Source organism: Clinocottus analis, unplaced genomic scaffold (genome assembly GCF_023055335.1).
Source record: "Clinocottus analis isolate CAN_PGR_092001 unplaced genomic scaffold, fCliAna1.0.p SCAF_21, whole genome shotgun sequence".
NCBI lineage: Eukaryota > Metazoa > Chordata > Actinopteri > Perciformes > Cottidae > Clinocottus > Clinocottus analis.
The window spans coordinates 10767821-10787571 of NW_027175943.1; the positions used below are offsets into that span (position 1 = coordinate 10767821).

The 19751-nt window shown below is 41.0% G+C and overlaps 1 protein-coding gene across 1 annotated transcript in view; it reads right to left on the reverse strand.

Moving 5' to 3' along the window:
- The window catches only part of adam19a (ADAM metallopeptidase domain 19a), a 145928-nt gene that overhangs the window by 14080 nt on the left and 112097 nt on the right, over positions 1 to 19751 (reverse strand). The window contains exons 10-17 of the mRNA XM_068587854.1: positions 16922 to 17006; positions 13800 to 13942; positions 13240 to 13417; positions 11315 to 11404; positions 9616 to 9811; positions 8663 to 8771; positions 5010 to 5214; positions 1352 to 1429 (exon numbers count right to left, since the gene is read on the reverse strand). Coding sequence (XP_068443955.1) covers positions 1352 to 1429; positions 5010 to 5214; positions 8663 to 8771; positions 9616 to 9811; positions 11315 to 11404; positions 13240 to 13417; positions 13800 to 13942; positions 16922 to 17006 — 1084 coding nt within the window. The remainder of the gene's footprint in view (positions 1 to 1351; positions 1430 to 5009; positions 5215 to 8662; positions 8772 to 9615; positions 9812 to 11314; positions 11405 to 13239; positions 13418 to 13799; positions 13943 to 16921; positions 17007 to 19751) is intronic.

Consider the following 19751-nt stretch of genomic DNA (forward strand, 5'->3'; position numbering starts at 1 on the left):
AGGTTTAGTGCAAATCACTGCCAGAGTAGAATATTTTGTATTGCTGCAACCAACATGTATAACGTAAGATTGCGTCAGGCTCAGCTGCAGAGGGGACAGAATGGGGAGTGCTTCAGGAAACAATGCTAGAATGAGGTGTCATTAACCTCAGCTGCAACAGATGTGTGATTGTGTATCTCTCCAATATGCACCCGGGTAGCGGTGGGAGAACGGCTGAAGTGTGAGTAGGAACCTTGATTCTAGTCTGTTGCCATCACTGTGCTTCGGAAGAAAGCTTTACACACGGCTATCTGAGTTGTCTTTTCGTTTCTTTTAAAGAAAATCTCAGTTCTGAGTTCCTACCAACTGCCGCGGAAACCTGCCTTTCTACTACTGGTGGTGCTCAATGCTCGGCCAAGAGCTTCAACAGGCACAACTGGCTGTTAGTGAATGGGAAGTCAGTGAGGGATCATGTTCTCTCCCACTGGTGGTGTCTCTTTTACCAGTGGAACTTGGAACTTGGACAACCAGCACATTCCAGCCTCCGTCTTATGTCTGCTGTATATTCAGCAGGTGAAGGACTGTGGCGCGGGGGGAACCTGGTAACATGTTTGGCTGAAAGCTACAAAACTCTACGCATTTTCTAGAAAACGCCTCCATCCTACGTGACCCAACATGTGATTGGCAGTGATGGTGAAGCCGTGAAGGACCAGGGCCCGTCACCATAGTTACATTACAGCAAAATGTTGTAATACATAATGCAAGTGATTCTGGTGTGTCAAGCTCATAGAAGCTAATGTGACATGGCCTTTTGCAGAGAGCAGCTACAGGGGTCCTGTGTGATCACTTCTTTTCTAACTCCACACCTACACACTTATTCACGCTTCAGACCAAACCGACATCACTTGAGGACATTTATCAGACTTCATCTCCCTCATACTACTTCTTTCACGTGGAGCTCCACAATCTGACAAGAGGTCAAAGTCAGAGTTCTGTGATGAATACCCCCTATCTACACACTCGTCTTCTCCTAAAGTAACAAGTGTTTCAGCCTCCGAACGACTCTCCATAGCTTGGTTGCTGGCTCATAAACTATGTATGGTTTCTCCTTATCTGCCTCAGGCTTGCTTGTACTGCACCAATGAATAGTTCATCACTCCAGGTGCCGTTGTTCTCGAGCCATCTATTTTCCTGCCTTTTTACGACAGTCTGGGTGACATCGCTGCAAAGCTCTACCTTTGCCCAAGGACACAGTGTGACAATAAGATTAGGGAGCCGTGCCCGGCAGCTAAGTGAGTTGAGTCTGTTGCACGGCTCCGTGTGTGTGTGTGTGTGTGTGTGTGTGTGTGTGTGTGTGTGTGTGTGCGCCTACCCCTTTGCTGTGACAGCGTGCGATGCAAGTCTCCAGCTCTGTAAAAGAGGCATTTTGGCATCGGCGGTCTCTGCACACCTGTGGCAACACAAGCAGAATGATCACAAACTGTGTTAGAGATTACAGTGCACACACACACACGCACGCACGCACGCACACAAATGCACGCACGCACGCACACACACACACACACACACACACACACACACACACACACACACACACACACACACACACACTTTGATCTGCCTTCTCCAGTGCCCTTGGGCTTTGGAACAACGTGGCTGCCGGAGGAGATCGGCCGAGCAGCTTCACTTTCCTGTTTTAAATGTACTGATGTTCATTGAGATGATTTTAGCCAACACATTCAGTCTACTGCTACTCGGATGGATACTCATTTTAATAACCATTTAGTGGTGTTTTGTTTGATAAGAAGTTTGAGCCTTAACTTTGTTAGAATCGATGTTAGGACAGACACAAAGGGAATATGTAGATCAGACCGGGGGGTGTGAAGGGTGAGTCAGAGACACTGATCTGAGGCCAGAGACTGACAGGTTGGAAAGGAGCTGATGCTCATTGTTTTTCAATCTCATCTGTGTGAAGTTTAAAACACAGATTTTGAGCCTGCTTAAAAAACACTAATTCCAACAAAGAGCCAACAATTAATAAAACCAAACCATCCAAAAAACGATTAAATAAATAATAATAACAATAAAGCTTTATCTGTATGGGACCTTCCATATTTGACATGCGGCTAAAGTGCTTTACATAAAAAGTAAACGGGTGAGGTTGAAGTGCTTAGCGTAGCAGAAAAAGAGGGCAATTAAAAAGAACAACTAATGAAAAGACATTTAAAGACAAATAGACCATCATTCCGAAGCATGTGAGACCCCACATTGTAGGAAATGGTGCAAGAAAAGGTTTTAAAAAGTTAAAGACATATATTTTAAAATGCTGTCTTCAAATGTCATCGGAGCCCCAGCTGTTCCACAGTTTGGGAGCACAGCATGAAAAATCTACATCTCGTCGTCTCATTTTTTTGTTTGTTTTGAGAATCCAGAAAGCAGCGGTAGGAGCTCTATGGGCTCGTGATGTAGCCGGTGTTGAGCCAAAAAAAGATCTCAGTACAAGTTACAACCTCTTACAGGAGCTTTAGGAGGACCTGTACAACATTGCAGTAGTCCAATCTACTTGAAATGAAAGCATCAATTCATTTTTTGGCATCCTTAATGTCTTGCTGAGTAAAAGTCTGTAGACAACAGGGAGCGCTGGATGAAAGTGTGAACTTAAAAAAACACACTAAACAAGCAGTAGAGGCACATTTACAGATTTGCCTCTACAGAACATGAGAAAATATTTTGCGACATATTTTGGCATAAATGCACCTGTAGAACAGGATTTACGATATGATGGTATATATCATCTTCATGAAATGCAGTCAAATATACTTTACATTGAGTTTTAATTGATGGTGTACCATATACAATACATTCTTCCATTGTGGTGTGACATCAGCACCCTGCTTCTTGGACAGGAATTCACACAAGTTTACATAAAGTAACTCAAACTTTGAATCCTTTTTCTAATAGGAGGTCGATGTTGTCTGAAACGCACAAGTCCTATTCTTTCATTTCATTTCAATCATTCATCAATCATTATAAAATGCTCAGAGACGTAACAGATAATGAACACAATTACAGAAATTATTAATGTTTGGCTTTTTAAAACCATTTGAAAGCCAAACGGATCAAGTGTGTCTTGATGACTGCAGACCTACAACATAATGACTGCAGACAACATTATGACTGCAGATCAACAACATGATGGCCAAGTTAAGAATTAAGAGCTTATTTCTCTGCACTTTTTATTTTTATAATTATAAGACATTTGAGAGGTGTTTTTGTTACTACATATTTGTATCTGTAAAACTATTTTGTCTGGTTGATTTTATCCCTGTATGAATCTGTTCATCTCAAAATAAGGTTATTTTTCCACTGGGGTTCAAGGCCCCTGACTGAAACCTTGCAGTGTGTAGTCGTAGAGACAATCAACTCCCCGGCTGTGAACCTCCAAGCAAGCGTTGTGCCTATTGTTCTGCGTTAGAGGTAAACAACAACAGTAACTGTTTGAGTCTTCTCCAGAAAGCTGCAGGTCATAATTCAGCACTTTTCTGTGTAGAACTCCATCCCTGAGTTGTACTACTGGTATTAGTACTTGCATTAGCACTGTATCTCTGCTCCGCCTGTGGTTGTAGCTTCACTATTGTTTGCACAGAAATCAATTTAAGCCTAAGTGAATGTGTGACTGTGTGATTAGAGGCAGAAGCTTTGTGCCATGTGTGCATTTATTGCTAAGAAGAGGCCCGTTCAATATGATGACTCAGAATTCATCACGCTGGATGGCAGACAATATTCTCTGCTGCCTATTTATAATATATTACTCATGCAGCACAATTCAGTCCTTTCAGCGCGTCCGCACAATAGCTGGACTGGAATCCAAGTGGTTGAGTGTGCTGCAGAGGGAAAGCAATATAGACAGAGAAATAAAATTTACTGCTGGAGACTGCAGATACTGCTGTGTGTGTGTGTGTGTGTGTTTTTATACATATATATTTCACATGCATAATTCCGTCCATATTTTATATGATTTTTGTGTGTTTCTGTAGGTGGGTTTGCTCAGAAATTTATATTCCACTCAGCATCTGGCTCGCAACCAAATCAGTGTCAGAAAAACAATGCCTTAACAAAAAGAGCAGACCTACTGTGTCCCTGTGACATTTAGTTTTATATGAAGAGGTTATCATTCATGCAGAAGGAGAATATTAGTCACTGATAGAGTTGGAAACATATATATGTAACCACTATCTCTACTTGGATTAAATCAAATTATTTCTGCACAGGTTTATCTTTTTGGAATATGTGAAAACGTCAAAGGGTCAGAATAGTGGAGAGTTGAGCTCCACACAACCCAACACCAACATGTCGGAGTTAAGCTTTAAAAGTGGCTCCAAAAAAAGCCAACATTTGAATCAAGAGTGCCACGTCCTGTTGGATGTTCAGCTCTAAATGGAAAAAATGCTAAATGCCCAATAACAAAGCTCCAGAATAACGACACTGTCTGTTTGGATTGGTTCCCTTTAAGCATTGCGGTCACTACGCAGTTCTGTCTGTCTGTGGGTCCAACCTCTCGAGAAAATGTGCAGACACTCTTATGTGGACACAGCTGAGTTCCAATCTGGCAAAACCGATCACAAAAGTCGCAAAAATCCTGAAATGGGGACACAAAATGGTGACACAAAGACATATGATTGGTTAAACTCGGCTCCAGTTTGAGTTGTAGCACGTCATGCCCGTCAAACAGCGTTGTGTTGCGTCACAGAGGGGGAGATACAAAAATGTAACAATAGATTTTTTTGGCTTTGGAACCGTCACCAGGAAACAGCACACATTATACGTCTACACATGCCAAAGCCCTGACCTAAACGCACACGCTACGCTATGGTCGCCTCTACACACAGGGACAAGTGTTAATCTTATGGTCCCTATCTGCTGTGGTGCAGGGAACCCAACTTATTCATTTAGAACCACAGATATATGTCCTACTATTGTTCATATGTAGACATGTACATGGATTAAATCACGTCAGTGACTGAACAAACCTTGCCCTCTCCGCACTTGGTGCCGGTCATGACGAGGCCGGGGTCGGGCAGGTCCCCCTGGCCGTCCTGGGTGCTATAGACGTAGGTGCCGCGGCACTTCACCTCAATGCCGCCCGTCTTGATGGTGGTGTCGATGGACACGGCATTGGTGCCTTTGGGCTTCTTGGCAGCACTGTGGCACTGGATCTTACCACACTTTGCATCCCTGGGCAACAAGCACACACAAAGAAACGTGGTCATCGAGATAATAATAATAATAAGTATCAGCTACAGTTTGACTTCTGCCAGGCACATGATGGCAGGTGTTTTATTTTATTTAGGCTGAGGTTTATACGACTCATCAAAGAGGGCCAAACAAACCATAATTCATAATTTAAAAGAAATGATATTTCTACTGCCTCTGTGCCATAAAGGTCGACTGTTTTGCCAAAAAGTGAAAACACTTCAATAAACCACGCTGTTGTATCACACTGGGTCATATGTTCCTTCATCCAACATACACAAATTCTTGGTCTCACAAATTCTCATAAGAGCTAAAAATGTGGATTAATCTGCTGCTGCAAATAGTTCCCAACAAATGCACTATTTTTTCCTGTTTACGTTACGTTTGATACAAAATTTTGTCCAGTTGTTTTAGGTAATTAATGAGCCTTTTTAAAACTAGAATAACGAAACAACAAAACAAAATGTCTGTGAGGTCACATTGACATTGACCTTTACCACCAGAATCTAATCAGTTCATCCTTGAGTTCATGTGGATGTTTGTGCCAAATTTGAAAAAAAATACCAGAGGCTGAGAATAAACCAGACCATACGTGTAAATAATAGACTGACAATCTGAAAGCCTAATGGAACATGATACAAACATAATTAAATGTGAGGCATTTCTGAAGATGTAGATCTTCAGTAGGAACCGGAAGGGGCTTGGAGCTGAGAGCCACAAGCAGGTTAGAAATAAGAAAACCATCGAGTATCACTAACATAGTCCTGAAGGTGTCTAGAAGGCGCTTTGCATTCATCCAGTACTGTGTCAGTATTTACTGGCCATAACCGCCAATGTAGCTTCCGTCCAAATGTCAGCTTACTGACCTCAGAGCCAGGAACTTATAGTCATGAAGTGACGGGATGAGTCACTCACGTTTAAACTTGATCAATTTGCATAGACACATGCTTCATTATCTTATTTATCTATGTTTTTTTTTCATGATGTACTTCAGCATATTCAGGATGTTGCATCATTTTGATTAGAAAGTCCATTTAAAAAAAAAATCTATTTGTTTTTCCTAATTTCCACTTAATGGCAATAATTACATTTTAAATTCAATTCAATTAAATAATACCATGCATTCAACAAAGAACATTTTAGAGCGGATTGTCTATATTTTGGTGATACTGTCAAACCAACATAGATCCATCCTTAACTTTGAAGGGAAAAAAGACTTAACATGCATCTGTCTTAGTAAAATGGTGATTCAAGTAAGTAAGTAAGTAACACACACACACACACACACACACACACACACACACACACACACACACACACACAGAGAGAAACGGAAAACAAACGAAGAGAATAACAAAATGGTGGGCAGGTAGCAAGCAGCTCTGTGTAGATGTCTTGACAACAGGTGCATGTCTATGTGCATTTGCATATCCTCTAATCAACTCCATCTCAGTGGCCAGGAAACACTCTAATGACTCCTGTGGGACTACGTAATGGGTTTGAGCACTGGTAGATCATACGAGGCAGTCGTCAACACATTTTATCCACAGCCTGATTTACATAGCTATGTCATTGATTTGGCTCCCTAATTATCTCTGGCGCGGTGCCATGGAAACTCAGAGGCCATGTGTTGACAGTGTACAGAGGGCCTGACTGAGTAAGTGTTTGTTTAGATAAATGATGACACACCATCATTGTGTCATCATTTATCGAAACAAACACTTACTAGCAAGCTTCACATTGAGCTTTTAATAATCATCTGAACACATAAGAGACATACTAGTTTTGAACTGCCTTTAAGAAGAATGAATGTAGAAGAGTCTGGTTGAAGAGTCTGATTAAAGACTGTGGGTAAAGAATCAGGTAAAGACTCTGGTTAAAGACTCTGGTCTCGCTGACTTTACTGACTGTTGACCGTCTCTCATTCAAGCCGCGATGCTGACCCGAATACGCATATTTCATTGGCCGAGTAACATCACGTAATGTGATTTACATCCATGTGATTGGTCAGTGTGTTTCCTGGTCCGCTGAATTAGTGCCGTAAAGCAGCAGAGAAAACGTCACCCAACGTGTGTTTACACTCCTGTTAACTCCGTAAATTAGACCTTTATGTCCATTCTACTGCTTAATTTAAACCCGCTTCACAAAGACAGGATGTTGAAAATGGATTTTGTTGATCTCAATGATTTTAATCCAGAACACCAAGTTGAAACTTTTAAATTTCATTTTTGGGGTAACTATCACGTAACAAGCGTCAAGAGGTTCGTCTGAGGTTACGCGCAGACAGATGGATCCAGTCTTTTTTCAAAATAAAACTTTTTTCCGAGCTTGATTTATTTTTTTTATTCATTCTTTCTCTACGTATATCAAGGGACCCACGGACTGGTAACGGGCCACGGCCCGGTGGTTGGGTACCACTGCCGTAAAGGCTGGAAAAGCTGTGCCACTTAAAATATTAGCACTCTGTCAACTTTTATAATTCTCAATTATTGATCGGTCATTGGTCCAATTCCGGATACAACGGTGTCTGGGTTCGGATCCGGTCCGCCTGTTAGTGACCCGTGCCTGAGAAAAACCTCCCATTCTCCTGCAGCAGGGTCTGATAGTCTGCCTTACGTCCCTCCGACAGGCCCAGCAGTACGGCGTATGTCTCCAGCGGATAACTGAATATAACCTTAGAAAATCATGAGGGCTAATGTGTGAGCAAGCAGCTTATTTAAACATCCAGCAAACACAGACCAGCATTGTTGTTAATTTAGAGTTGAATTTGTATCAACCTTATAAACACAAGAAATCCCAAGAACAAAGCCAAAAAAATTATATTGTGAAAAAGAAATGTCATCTTAAAAGAAAAAAAAATTGCACTATGTTAAGAATCCAACACTCTCTTTACTTTTAGCTCTGGTTTGGTCTCCTCCTACTCTCGCTCTGTTAAACTGCTGAATGGCCCACTGTGTTCCCCAGCTGGTCTCTACAGGGGTTTGTCTGCTGTCTGCTGCTGAGAGATCGAGCACTGTGGGCTTTTCACAGCTTTCTCACATGAAAACAACAAGACTAAACCAAACAGTAAAGTGGTGCGTAAAACTAAAACATTAAGTTAAAAAAGACTAAATGCTCTGTTCCCTTTGGGTTCATTACTTGGAGCAACCTTTTATATTACACTATTAAACAATACATAAGTGTGTTGTTCCATGTGTTTCGGAACCAGGCAACAACCTCCAGTTCTGCAGAGTGAAGCTGATGCAGAAGTGTCTCAAAACTTGCATTCTTTCTACTGACCAGCAGGGGGCAACTCCTCTGGTTGTATACAAGTCTATTAGAAAATGACTTCTGCAATAACAAAAATCACTATGCGACACTGAATTATACAGAGTAGAACGTTTTTGGGGTATGTTTTTGATGTGCGAGTGTCACAGGCAGAATCTCTTACTTTTTCTCACACTTCATGTAGTTGCCGTGTTCATCTTTCCCACAGTTCCCAAAGGCGTTCCCCGCTGCATTGACATCTTCAAAACAGGCGTCATGAGCTGGTTGGGCTCCTGGAAACACAACATATCCCATCAACCTCCTGGATGTGAAGGTGTGCGAGTGCATTAGTCGAGATGAGAGGAAATGAAGGTGTGGATCAATGTTTGACGGTCACAGGCCCTGCGAGAGAGGGCAATATTCTTAGCAATATTGCGAAGGAGACAGAAGGAGGATTTGACGATTTGGCGGATATGGGGCTCCAGGGAGCGGGTAGCATCACGGATCGCGCCAAGGTTGTGAGCCTGGGGAGGCGACAGAGGAGTGGTTATGAAGGAAGATGAAGTGGGATCGGTTCTGAGGTCACACCGAAGCTGTTTGAGAGCAGAGGAGACATCTGACAACTCAAAAACAAAGCTGAAAAAATAATATTGTGAGAAAGAAATTGTCATCTTAAAATAAAAAATGCACTATTTTGGGAATAAAATAACTCACTCTTCATTAATGTTATTCATTAATAATAGTGTTTTTTTAGTCTTTAGGGGAAAAACTCATATTAATAAAAGAGCAGAACAATTAAATATGAGGATGCACATGAATTTTCAACGTGCTGCTTTGGTCTGTTGTGCAGCACAGACACTGTAATAATAAAGAACAAATCCGTCTGGCTTTGATGAGTGTTTTATTGACTCGTATTGTTACTGTATTAAGACTCTGACGAACGCTCCCCCAAAATTGCCTTGAATCTGTTGCTGCTGTCTGAAGCAGCTTCTACCAAGACTGATTGAAAGCAAAGCCCTGGCCTGGTAAAGCTTTGTTTAAACAAAGGCTTAGCACTGGGATGAGGGCATGCACGCCTGTAATGTGGAGGAAATGGGCTGCGGGTGGACTCATTGCGTGCTGGAAGGCGTTCCTTACCGTAGCCCCAGAGCTGCAGGCACTGCTGTTCGTGGGTGAGGCACATGCCGTTGTAGCAGTAGGCCACTCCGTACTGGCAGGAGGAACCGTCCAGCAGGTAGACGTTGGAGGGACAGTAAGGAGAGGCCCCGGTGCAGTACTCTGGCAGGTCACAGGCCCCCGCTGGCCCCCGGCACATGGTCCCCGCCTGCTTCAGCTGGCAGAGACAGGGAACAAGCAGTGAGAGGGGGCGGGCACAAGACGCCTGACTTAACAGGAAGACCCTGTTGGATGTGGTGAATCTCAGGGATAGTGCATGAAGAAAGGGACTAAATGCTCAAAATGAGCAAAGTAATGATATTACAATGTCTTTTTCTAGGACAGAATTATTGGTTGAAATTTTCATACAAAATTAAATGAAGATCAATTCTACACTACTGCAGAAGGAGTGGCTCAATAAGAGCCCCAGAGCTCATGTATGCATGTTTTTGGAGACGGCAGAGCATAAAGGGCCAAAGATAAATAACATAAGTAGCATAAGTAGAAATATATGGACAAAACTGAGACAACAGAAGCACTGTAGTATTGAACTGTGGAAAGGACAACTTGTTGTGTTATGTGGCTGGTTATTTCTTAACAAACTTACACATGCTGTGCTTTGTTCAACCTTGCACAACTTTAATAGCTATTAAAGAGCCTCAAAAGATACTAAACATGTCAGGATTTTCAAACATCTAGTATATTTCTATTTGTACACTCAACTAGGTAGATAGATAAACAACATACATTATATAATATTGTTATACTGTACAGTTCACACAGGTTTTTACTAAACTTAAACCAACATAAAGCTGCAAAATAGATTGTTTGACCACCTGGTGGCAGCAAATCAGACAACATTGACATAATTGACTGATCCCACATCAATTTGACGAATAAAAGTCCAATATTATCTCTGGTATCTCTAGTTTGGTCCTGAGATTATATCTGCCTCTTTAGCTGCTAAACACTCCACTGTGTTCACCAGCTGGTCTCTGGCTGAGTTAGCTGCTGAGCAAGTGGAGACGGTGGGTCGATCAGAGAACATTGATTTAAAGGAGGCAAAGAAAAACTCTGACCAACACTTTTCCTATTAGTCATAGTCATTTGATGTATGCTTGAACATTAACGAGTGCAGGACCTTTTAAAGGAATCAAAACAGGCCTTTTAAAACATAACACATTAGTATGTAATGTAAAATAGCAGTACTGAATTGAAACTGAAGTATACACAATATAAAAAATATTCTTGAATATAATAATATGGAAAAGGTCTATTAATTCAATATATTCCATAAACAGCCAATACAAAATGTGTGTCGAAAGATAAACAATATTGCAACGCAGACTAGAGGAAGAGCAGCTCCTCTTCTGCAGACAGCGCAGAAGTTAATTCCATCTTCAGCATTTTGACTATTCTGTCAGGTTCAAGCTCAGCAGGATTTGGGTCCACACTTGTGGGTCTGATGATTGGATGTCAGGATTTGCATTGGAACAGTGAGACGAGAACACGGCGGGAAGAGGGGGTGTGAGCCCTCCTGACACAAGCTGTGGGTACAGTATGTCAACACACTGACATGCTGAATGACATGGAGCTAATGATCTGAGATGCCATGTGAGTGTGTGTGTGTGTGTGTGTGTGTGTGTGTGTGTGTGTGTGTGTGTGTGTGTGTGTTTCTTACCTTGCAGCCCTCGCAGCACACTCCATGAGCACACTGAGCCTCCTCCTTCAAGGTGCAATTATTGGCATTGCAGCAATCATTGGTGCATTCCTGTCACACAACATGTGTGTTATCACAAGTAAGTTAAACAGATCAAACGCAGAATGCCCTAAAGTTACACACACACACGCGCACGCACACACAGTGCATCACACATCAAACAGTACCACTTTCTTATATGTAGCTCTTTGCCAAAGGTTTATATGTTATGTAATGGTTATAAAGTGTTAATAACATATATCGGTGGAGGCCATTTAAAGGAACAGTTAATTCAGGTTATTAAACCATCTGGTTAGCAGTTAGACATCTTTGTACATTTTTAATAAGGGCTAATAATAGGTCAGCCGTTATGAATGCTAATAATAAATTAATCCAACATCAAGTCAGCAGTTATTACTTTTTGAAAGGAATTAATTTAGCAAAACAAACAAGTAAGCTAAAACATTAATTAGTATTAAACCGTTTTGCTAACATTTATACATGTGAGTTAGCCATTTTAAAGGGTTGCAGCAATTGAGAAAAAAAAAAAAAATAGAATAAATGAAATAGACTGCAATCACTTATGACGAGTAATATAAATATATATATCAAGTCAACATTAACGCAGCCGTTATAGATGTTTCTAAATTATAAATAAACAGTACTGAATAATTAAGTCGGCAGTTATGAACATTAGTTAGATGGTCAATGTTCCTAAGTCATCTGAAAGGGTAATAAACAATATTGAGGTTTAAATAAAAGATGACAACACATTAAGGCAGCAGTTATTAAGTTATTCAGAAAGAGTTGTTACAAGGTTTGAGTCTAGTTGTAGATGTTAAACACGTTCTTTCCAGATGCCCCGCAGCTCCATCATCTGCATTGACAACAGATGTTGAAGAATCTGCAGATGTGATTCTGACGCTTTGTCACACCACATCCGGAAAGAAATCATCTACTGTTGCCATGGCGCCCTCTGCCAAGCTTCTCAAAACCAATGTGGGAGTTTACTCAAGCCAGAGACAAGAAGCCAAGTATGCCAGAGGGGCGAGCGGAGAGATGATGGGAGAACACAACAAGAAAAGGCCTGTGTGAAGCGTGAAGTCTCTCTGTGACTTCCCACAAACACACTTTCCTGACAACACTGACATTTTCAAAATAATAAACTTTGCCTTCCTCGCTTTACTTCCAAATAATGCCAGTTGTTTTTTCAAAGGTGCATTTTATGAATGGATTCTGACATCCTTTCTAAAATAAAAAATAAAAGAAGCCCAGAAAGCGGAGAAAGAAGATTGCGTCTAGTTCACAGTCTGGAACGCCACAGTGCTCTTCATCACCTGTAACCTGAGCTGAACGCGTAAAAACTGCTGCAGGGACTTTAGAACATGATTTAATGAATATTGTTTACTTAATGTTATTCTTAACACACTGTATATTATACAAGAGAAGCTTTCATTGATGTTAAAACTAATTTTCTCTTTTCTATCTCTGATGAACTTAGTCCATGTTTTGTGCAGTTCCCATCATGCTTTGAGTCATGCAAACAGGGAGTAAACGTCACCAACTCCGCTTACTGGCTTTTACATTTTTTAATTTTTTTTTTTTACAGAGAACCACATCACTGTCTTCATCACCAAATGGAGTTTGAAAACTATTTCATTAAGCGACTGTTTCCAAGGCCAGGACTGAACTTTCACTCTCATGTATTTATTTATGTTTTAGAATGATGTGAAGTTGCTCTCAACAGAGTATCAGGTAGTTAATGTTAAGACCTAAAACACCATCGGATGTAGTAAATGGACAAAAACATACAGAGACAGCAGTATGGTCAGCAATCAATCATTCCATTCCAAGTGGTCATTTATAGTCAGGTTAGTGCTGACAACTCAATAAATAAATATGCTCACATCCGGTTCTCCGCAATCGCACTCCTCTCCGTCCTCTACGAAGCCGTTACCGCACTTCTTGCCCCCTACCAGGTCCTTCATGTTGGGCATGTTGAAGAGACACATGCCCCCTCCCTTCTGGAAGTAGCTGTCCAGGTCACGTTTGCTGCAGCGACTGAAGACGCGTGGGAATGGATGCCTGGAAAGAGCCATTTTCACTTTTCAGAAACCAAATTTAAAGAAAATTCCTCTCTTGCTCTGCTTTGCTGGGACGCAACATTAGTTCCTTGTGTTTCTATTGAGACACATTGAAGTACTGTCGTACAACACACAAAGGCTTTCACTGACGTTGGATTTATGCGCTATTGTAAAGGACAACACGGGAAAACTAGTGATTAAAAATCTATGATGATTATAAAAAAATAAAGCTACAGTTTGTGCTTTAATAACTGAGAGAAATTAAATATTTCTAGTGACAAGACAAGTCCTCTAGGCAGCCACATTAATATGTATTTAGTTTTGTTCCCTTTCATATGTCAGGCTGACGGTTGAGAGGAAGCAGCTCTGAGCTGGAGGCTCACCCGGTGGCGGCGGCCATCACGCAGCCTCCCTGCTCGGCGCTGGCCTCCACGCAGCAGCCGTCGTGGTCGTGGCTCATGCCGAAGTTGTGGCCGATCTCGTGGGCCATGGTGGCCGCGGCGCCGATGGGCAGCTCCGAGTGGTCCTGAAGTGGAAGTGGATGGAGGTCACTTTACAGGACTGACCACATCATGATGGTGCACACATGCACATTCTAGGTACATATTTCATACCAGAGCATGTTTTTTTTTATTCATGCCAGGCAAATTAGGAGCTTTCTCCTCCAGCGTATGTATTAGTTAGTCTGCAGTAATGTTTTGGTAACTTTATCAAACATGGATCTATTTAGAATATTTGCACAACGCAACACCACAACCAAAATCCTAAAGGCAAAGAAGGTTTTTTGGTTACATTTTGAGAAGAAATATCCCAAATGTATCGACAAATATGGTTAATTTGTTAGTTTTTTAAAATGTATTTTGAATCAGTATAGTTAACAGTAAACAGTGACATAGAAGATGTCAAATTCCTCCTACAGACCAAAAAATGTAATTACAAACACAAATTAAGAGAGGGAAACATAGGTAAACTCATCAGACATCAGCAGGCAGAAGGAATAAAATAAATACATTTTAAATCTTTATTTTATAAAAGTGGGCGCAGCCTTTAGTTTTGTCATCCATATAGATGTTGCCCTTGGCAAAGGATTTATGAAACTCCATTTATTGTCAGTTTACTTCAGTTTTATATAAAATTTCAGTTCAATTATAAATTAGCATAATATTTGCCTCAGACTGAACCTGGAGGGAAACATTTCTGCTATCTGTTGTTTCTTAGTGTTTTATGTAGATCTTTTTTATTTTATTTCCTTCAACTTTCTAATCATTTTGAGTCCTTTGGGCCCCAATGAGTGAAGCCCATAATGAGTACATGTGTTTGAAGTGGATACATGATGTGAAGTTGGAGCTAAACTCCACCATGTCTTTGTTACGAAGGTGAAAAGGTCAAACCCACAAGCACAGAGCTGCATGAGCACACAGCCGCAGAGACATCCTTCAGATGTATTTAGCTCCTCTTTGATCCGCTGACAGCTGTCATTCACTCTTAGCTCTGCTTCTGAATTATGCATACTGTATGAAACGGGGGCGCGTTAACTGTCTGAAAATGCCGACATTCTGCAGTGCAACCGTTCACATCCAACTGAGCGCTCTGGGGCCGAACCGCACGGCCTGTACTGGTCCTGTGCTGCTGAGCCGCATCTGGATTCCACAGACGTCCTCTGTTCACAGGAGAGCTGCCGGGCCATTAGTAGCTAATCAAGCTTGAAAAGCTATCGATCTCTCCGGCTGCGTCCACTCAGTCTGCTGCACACGTGAAGTAGTAGTTACACGGGCTGCACGCTACGACATCGTGGATGTAGGACAGCGTGTGAATATCTGAATCCTGCACCAAACAAGACGGCTGCTCGGTCCTTTTTACCCAGAGGCAGTGCTGCCTCTGGGTAAAAAGAATATATGTTGATCCTAAGAATATTTAAACCTTTACTGATGTGTAAAGCTGTTCACTGTGGTTCTATAGATAAAAGAACAAAGCCATTCAACTCAGATGGATTGAAGCTCTGTTGAGGTGCTTGTAAACAAGCTGACAGTAAAGACAGACAGCAATAGATTCCACATAAACACAAGTCACAACATCTTATTTTAGAATATTTTAATCACAGTCATTGAAATATTATGACATCATTTGTAGGTGAGGTAATGATTTGTCTTCTTAAATCTGTTTTCACTGTTCAGCCACAGACATTAGTTCAACTTTTTTTTAAAATTATTACGTTGTAAGGCAGCTCGGGAAGGAACAGTTTGACTTTTTTGAAAATATGCTGATTTACTTTCTTTTGCTAGATTGAGTTAAGATTATGGATACTATCACTATGTCGGTCGAGTACACCGTTTGTGACGATTGTATGTCCACTGGCACATTTTTTATTTATTTGATAGTTAGGAGGTCAAAACTCCAGCAACACAACTACATTAATAATTTGATATTTGCAAATATCTCTTGCTTTTTCAGCAACATGTTGTTTACAGTTTGCAAAAGATTTTAGTTAACTATAATAAATGGGTGCTGCGTAAAAGTAATCTCATAAGAATGTAGACTTCGATATATATTTATATTTATTTACAACAATACAAATGCTGTCATCGTTGTAGGTCTTTTTCTTGACCGGGTCAGTGAAGACCAGAGGACTGTTTTATTATCTTCCTAAGTGGTGTCTATTAGATTATCATTAAGTAGTGTTATAGTAAGGTTTTTCACATTTTTAAGTATTTAATTATGTAAAGTCATAGTGAAACAAGAATCATGTATTGTAATTATGAGAAAATAGATGAAGTCCTTGAGCAGCTGAGCTCATTTCTTTCACTGTGTCTGACAAATGTTTGCTGCGTAGCCGATGTTCAAAGTGATCATTTGAATACTACTTCATGGGCTGATTAGTTTTGGGCATATTTCCCTCTCGGGGTTTGAAGTTGTTTCGTTTTTTTTTTTTATTTGCTTATGCATGCTAATTATTTGGTCACTAGAGATTTACTCAAACTTTGGTTTATGTTTGTTGATATATGGAAATAAAATGGAATGAATGTACTGCTCAGTGGGTTTGTCAGAACTTTTGAACTGAACACAGCTGCATGTGGATGAGAGCTGTGGGACTGAACCAGAACAGCCCAGTTTGTGGCTCTCAAACCAAAACAAGGAGCTGAAAGAAGCTACAAGGCTGAGTTGGGTTGCACGGAACTGTGGCTTTGACCCCTTCCACGATTAATAAACTAATATTATATTATATTGATCAGTGCAGCTTTAACCTCTCACCACTGCTTGATCCCCTTCAAACTTCATCAACATGACTGGTTTCAATTTGAACTTTGACCCCAAATATAAACCTAAAGCTAATACAACATAAAGAAGTGGAGACCAGAAGTCTATATTTCCAAGGACATTCTGCAGACACAAAAGCATAGACAATCAATAGAAGATGAATTCAAGCTGGGAGGAAGTATTGAGGGGAAAGAGGGAGTTTTGATGAACAGAGCACGAAGAGGAAATGATGGATCATATTCCCACATACCACGTTGATGCCTCCAGAGTTTTCCAGGCTGCACATGCCTTCCAGCGGTGCCATCCCAATAGTGGTCCCCTTGAAAATCACACCGCTATTGGAGACACACACACACATAAAGAAAAATCCCTCAGTCGGATGTGGGTAAGGGCGTGCTAAGAACCCTGATTCCCCATGTGGTCTCCTGGCAGTTAACTTGTCACTTAGCATCCCAAAACAAAATCAGGCCCTGTCTGATGAATCAAAACAAAACAGGCCCTTTGGTATCAGCACATCTAATTATCGAGCAAGAGGGGCCAACAATTTAGTGTGTGTACGCCGGCAGTCAAACTGCGTTGCTGTTCAGCCCAATTAAAGCCGGCTGAAGCGAGATCTTTTGCTAAATAAAATCCCTGTTTAACTAATCATTTGTCAATTTATACACTAACAAAATATGAAACTACCTAACCCCAGAGCTGGGAGTGTTTCTGCCACCAGAGCCAGACAGAGGCTCATCAGGGGACAGGAGGTGTTTTAGGGAGGATGTGGAGTTATCAGCCTTCTTGTGAGCTGTTACAGTGATGATTGTGTACCCGTGTACTCACTAACTTGTGTGTTAACATCAGGAGATTCTCCCTCCCAACAAAAAACATGTGTAGTCAGAGGTTGGTAGAGTATTAAGTAAGTAAGTACTGTTCCTTTTTTAGGGAAAGAATGTTACAAACAGCGACTAACTTAGCAAGTAACAGAGAAAATACCTGCAAATTACCGTCTCTTTGCCACTAAATTATTCTTCCAAAGACAATAGTAAAGTGGTGAACATACAACAGTATGTGATGAAACATCACGTCATTAACCGATCCGGTCTGCTACAAACACACCACAATATTGCGGATATTATTATTATGATACTAGTATTAAAAGTACACCACTACGCAAAGAAATGACATTCGTTGCTTGTTGTCTCCAATATTAAATTCTGATTTGGCAAATAAATCCTTGAATCAGATGTGCATGGGCCATGTCTATTATATCAACAAGTAAATCAAGAGTGTCAACATGTTATAGTGTCCTTCAAATTGGGACATTTCCCGTATAGATGTTCCTTCCAGTTCCCGTCACAGATCACATCCAGGCTCGCCAGACTCTGCTGTGGTCTGTTCATATAAACTGCTGCAACACTGGAAAAAGATCACAGCGAAGCCTCGGATGCTCCGTCTCGTCTGCGGGTTTAGCCACAAGAGCAGTAGCAGACCTGGGATCTGCAGACCACCAGCGTCTTTATAGAGCGTGCATGAATGCGTACATTAATAAATCAATAAAAGTAGCGCAGTGGATGTATCTGTAACTGTAAAAAAGTAAACGTCAGGATTTTCTTTCTCTAAAGCTCAATTTAAGTCAGAGTAAAATGCATTAAAACTACTCTGACAATCAAAACACTCCAAAAAAGGAGAAAATATAACTCGTTAGTACACCCTTGGTGTTAGTGGGAATTGTAATTAACTGAGAACTGACACATTTACAGCTTCAGATGGACCCTGTGTTTAATGTCGCATGATCCATCAAGACACAGATGTTAATTTTTATCTCCGTGTTCCGACTCTAATGCAGCATTTTGCAGTGAATCTACAACTTCTATCCTTTTCTGTGTTTAAGTATGTCCATCAAGCCCTTCTCAAAGAACCGACTCCGTAACACATCGGTCAGGATTGGACACAAAGATGTAAAATGTAAATGTAACAAGGTGTTTATAAATGTAAATAGAGGGCCAAATTCTACGGCGGGGGCAGGGTTCATGTTTGTGTTTTTCACTGAGTCTAACATCTTGATTACAGCAGCTGAATAGTTACATTGAGTCAGAACTCAAAATGTTTACAGTAACAGATAAGAATGTAAAGCATGAGCAGTTCAGCGGCTAGTGGAGGCAGCTGTTGCAACAGCTGCAGTCCTGTCAGTCAGCCACAGTGCTGCCGTGCATTTCAAGAGCAATCTGGAGAGAATTTACAATTAATTGCTAAGTTTCCACTAAAGTTTCCACTTTATAAAGATTAATATAAATTAGGATTTTAAATACATATTTAATTTGATATGTTTTACAAGTATCGTTGAGCAAGTCCCTGAGATGAAGTCACATAAGAGAGTTGGTTTCCCTGAACCTGCCACAGCACAGCAACAGGTGGCAGAACTGACCAGGTTCAAGGTAAGGACTGGTTCAGGTTTATAGTAAGGACTGGTTCAGGTTTATAGTAAGGACTGGTTCAGGTTTATAGTAGGACTGGTTCAGGTTTATAGTAAGGACTGGTTCAGGTTTATAGTAAGGACTGGTTCAGGTTCATAGTTAGGACTGGTTCAGGTTTATAGTTAGGACTGGTTCAGGTTCATAGTAAGGACTGATTCAGGTTTATAGTTAGGACTGGTTCAGGTTTATAGTTAGGGCTGGCTCAGGTTTATAGTAAGGACTGGCTCAGGTTTATAGTAAGGACTGGTTCAGGTTTATAGTTAGGGCTGGCTCAGGTTTATAGTGAGGACTGGCTCAGGTTTATAGTTAGGGCTTACTCAGGTTCATAGTTAGGGCTGGTTCAGGTTTAGAGTTAGGGCTGGCTCAGGTTTAGCGTTAGGGCTGGCTCAGGTTTATCAGGCTTACCTCGGACCAGCCTCTAGGAATGCTGCTATAGACCTAGACTGCTTCCTATGATACACTGAGCTCCTCTCTCCTCCTCTCCATCTGTATAGTACCAACATTGATTCATCCCCTCGTTAAAGTTTTTTTTTTCTAATGCTAAGGTTCTGGGATAGAGGACGTTGTATGCTGTATAAAGAACTCCTTGGAAAATCTGTGATTTTAGGCTATACTGATAAA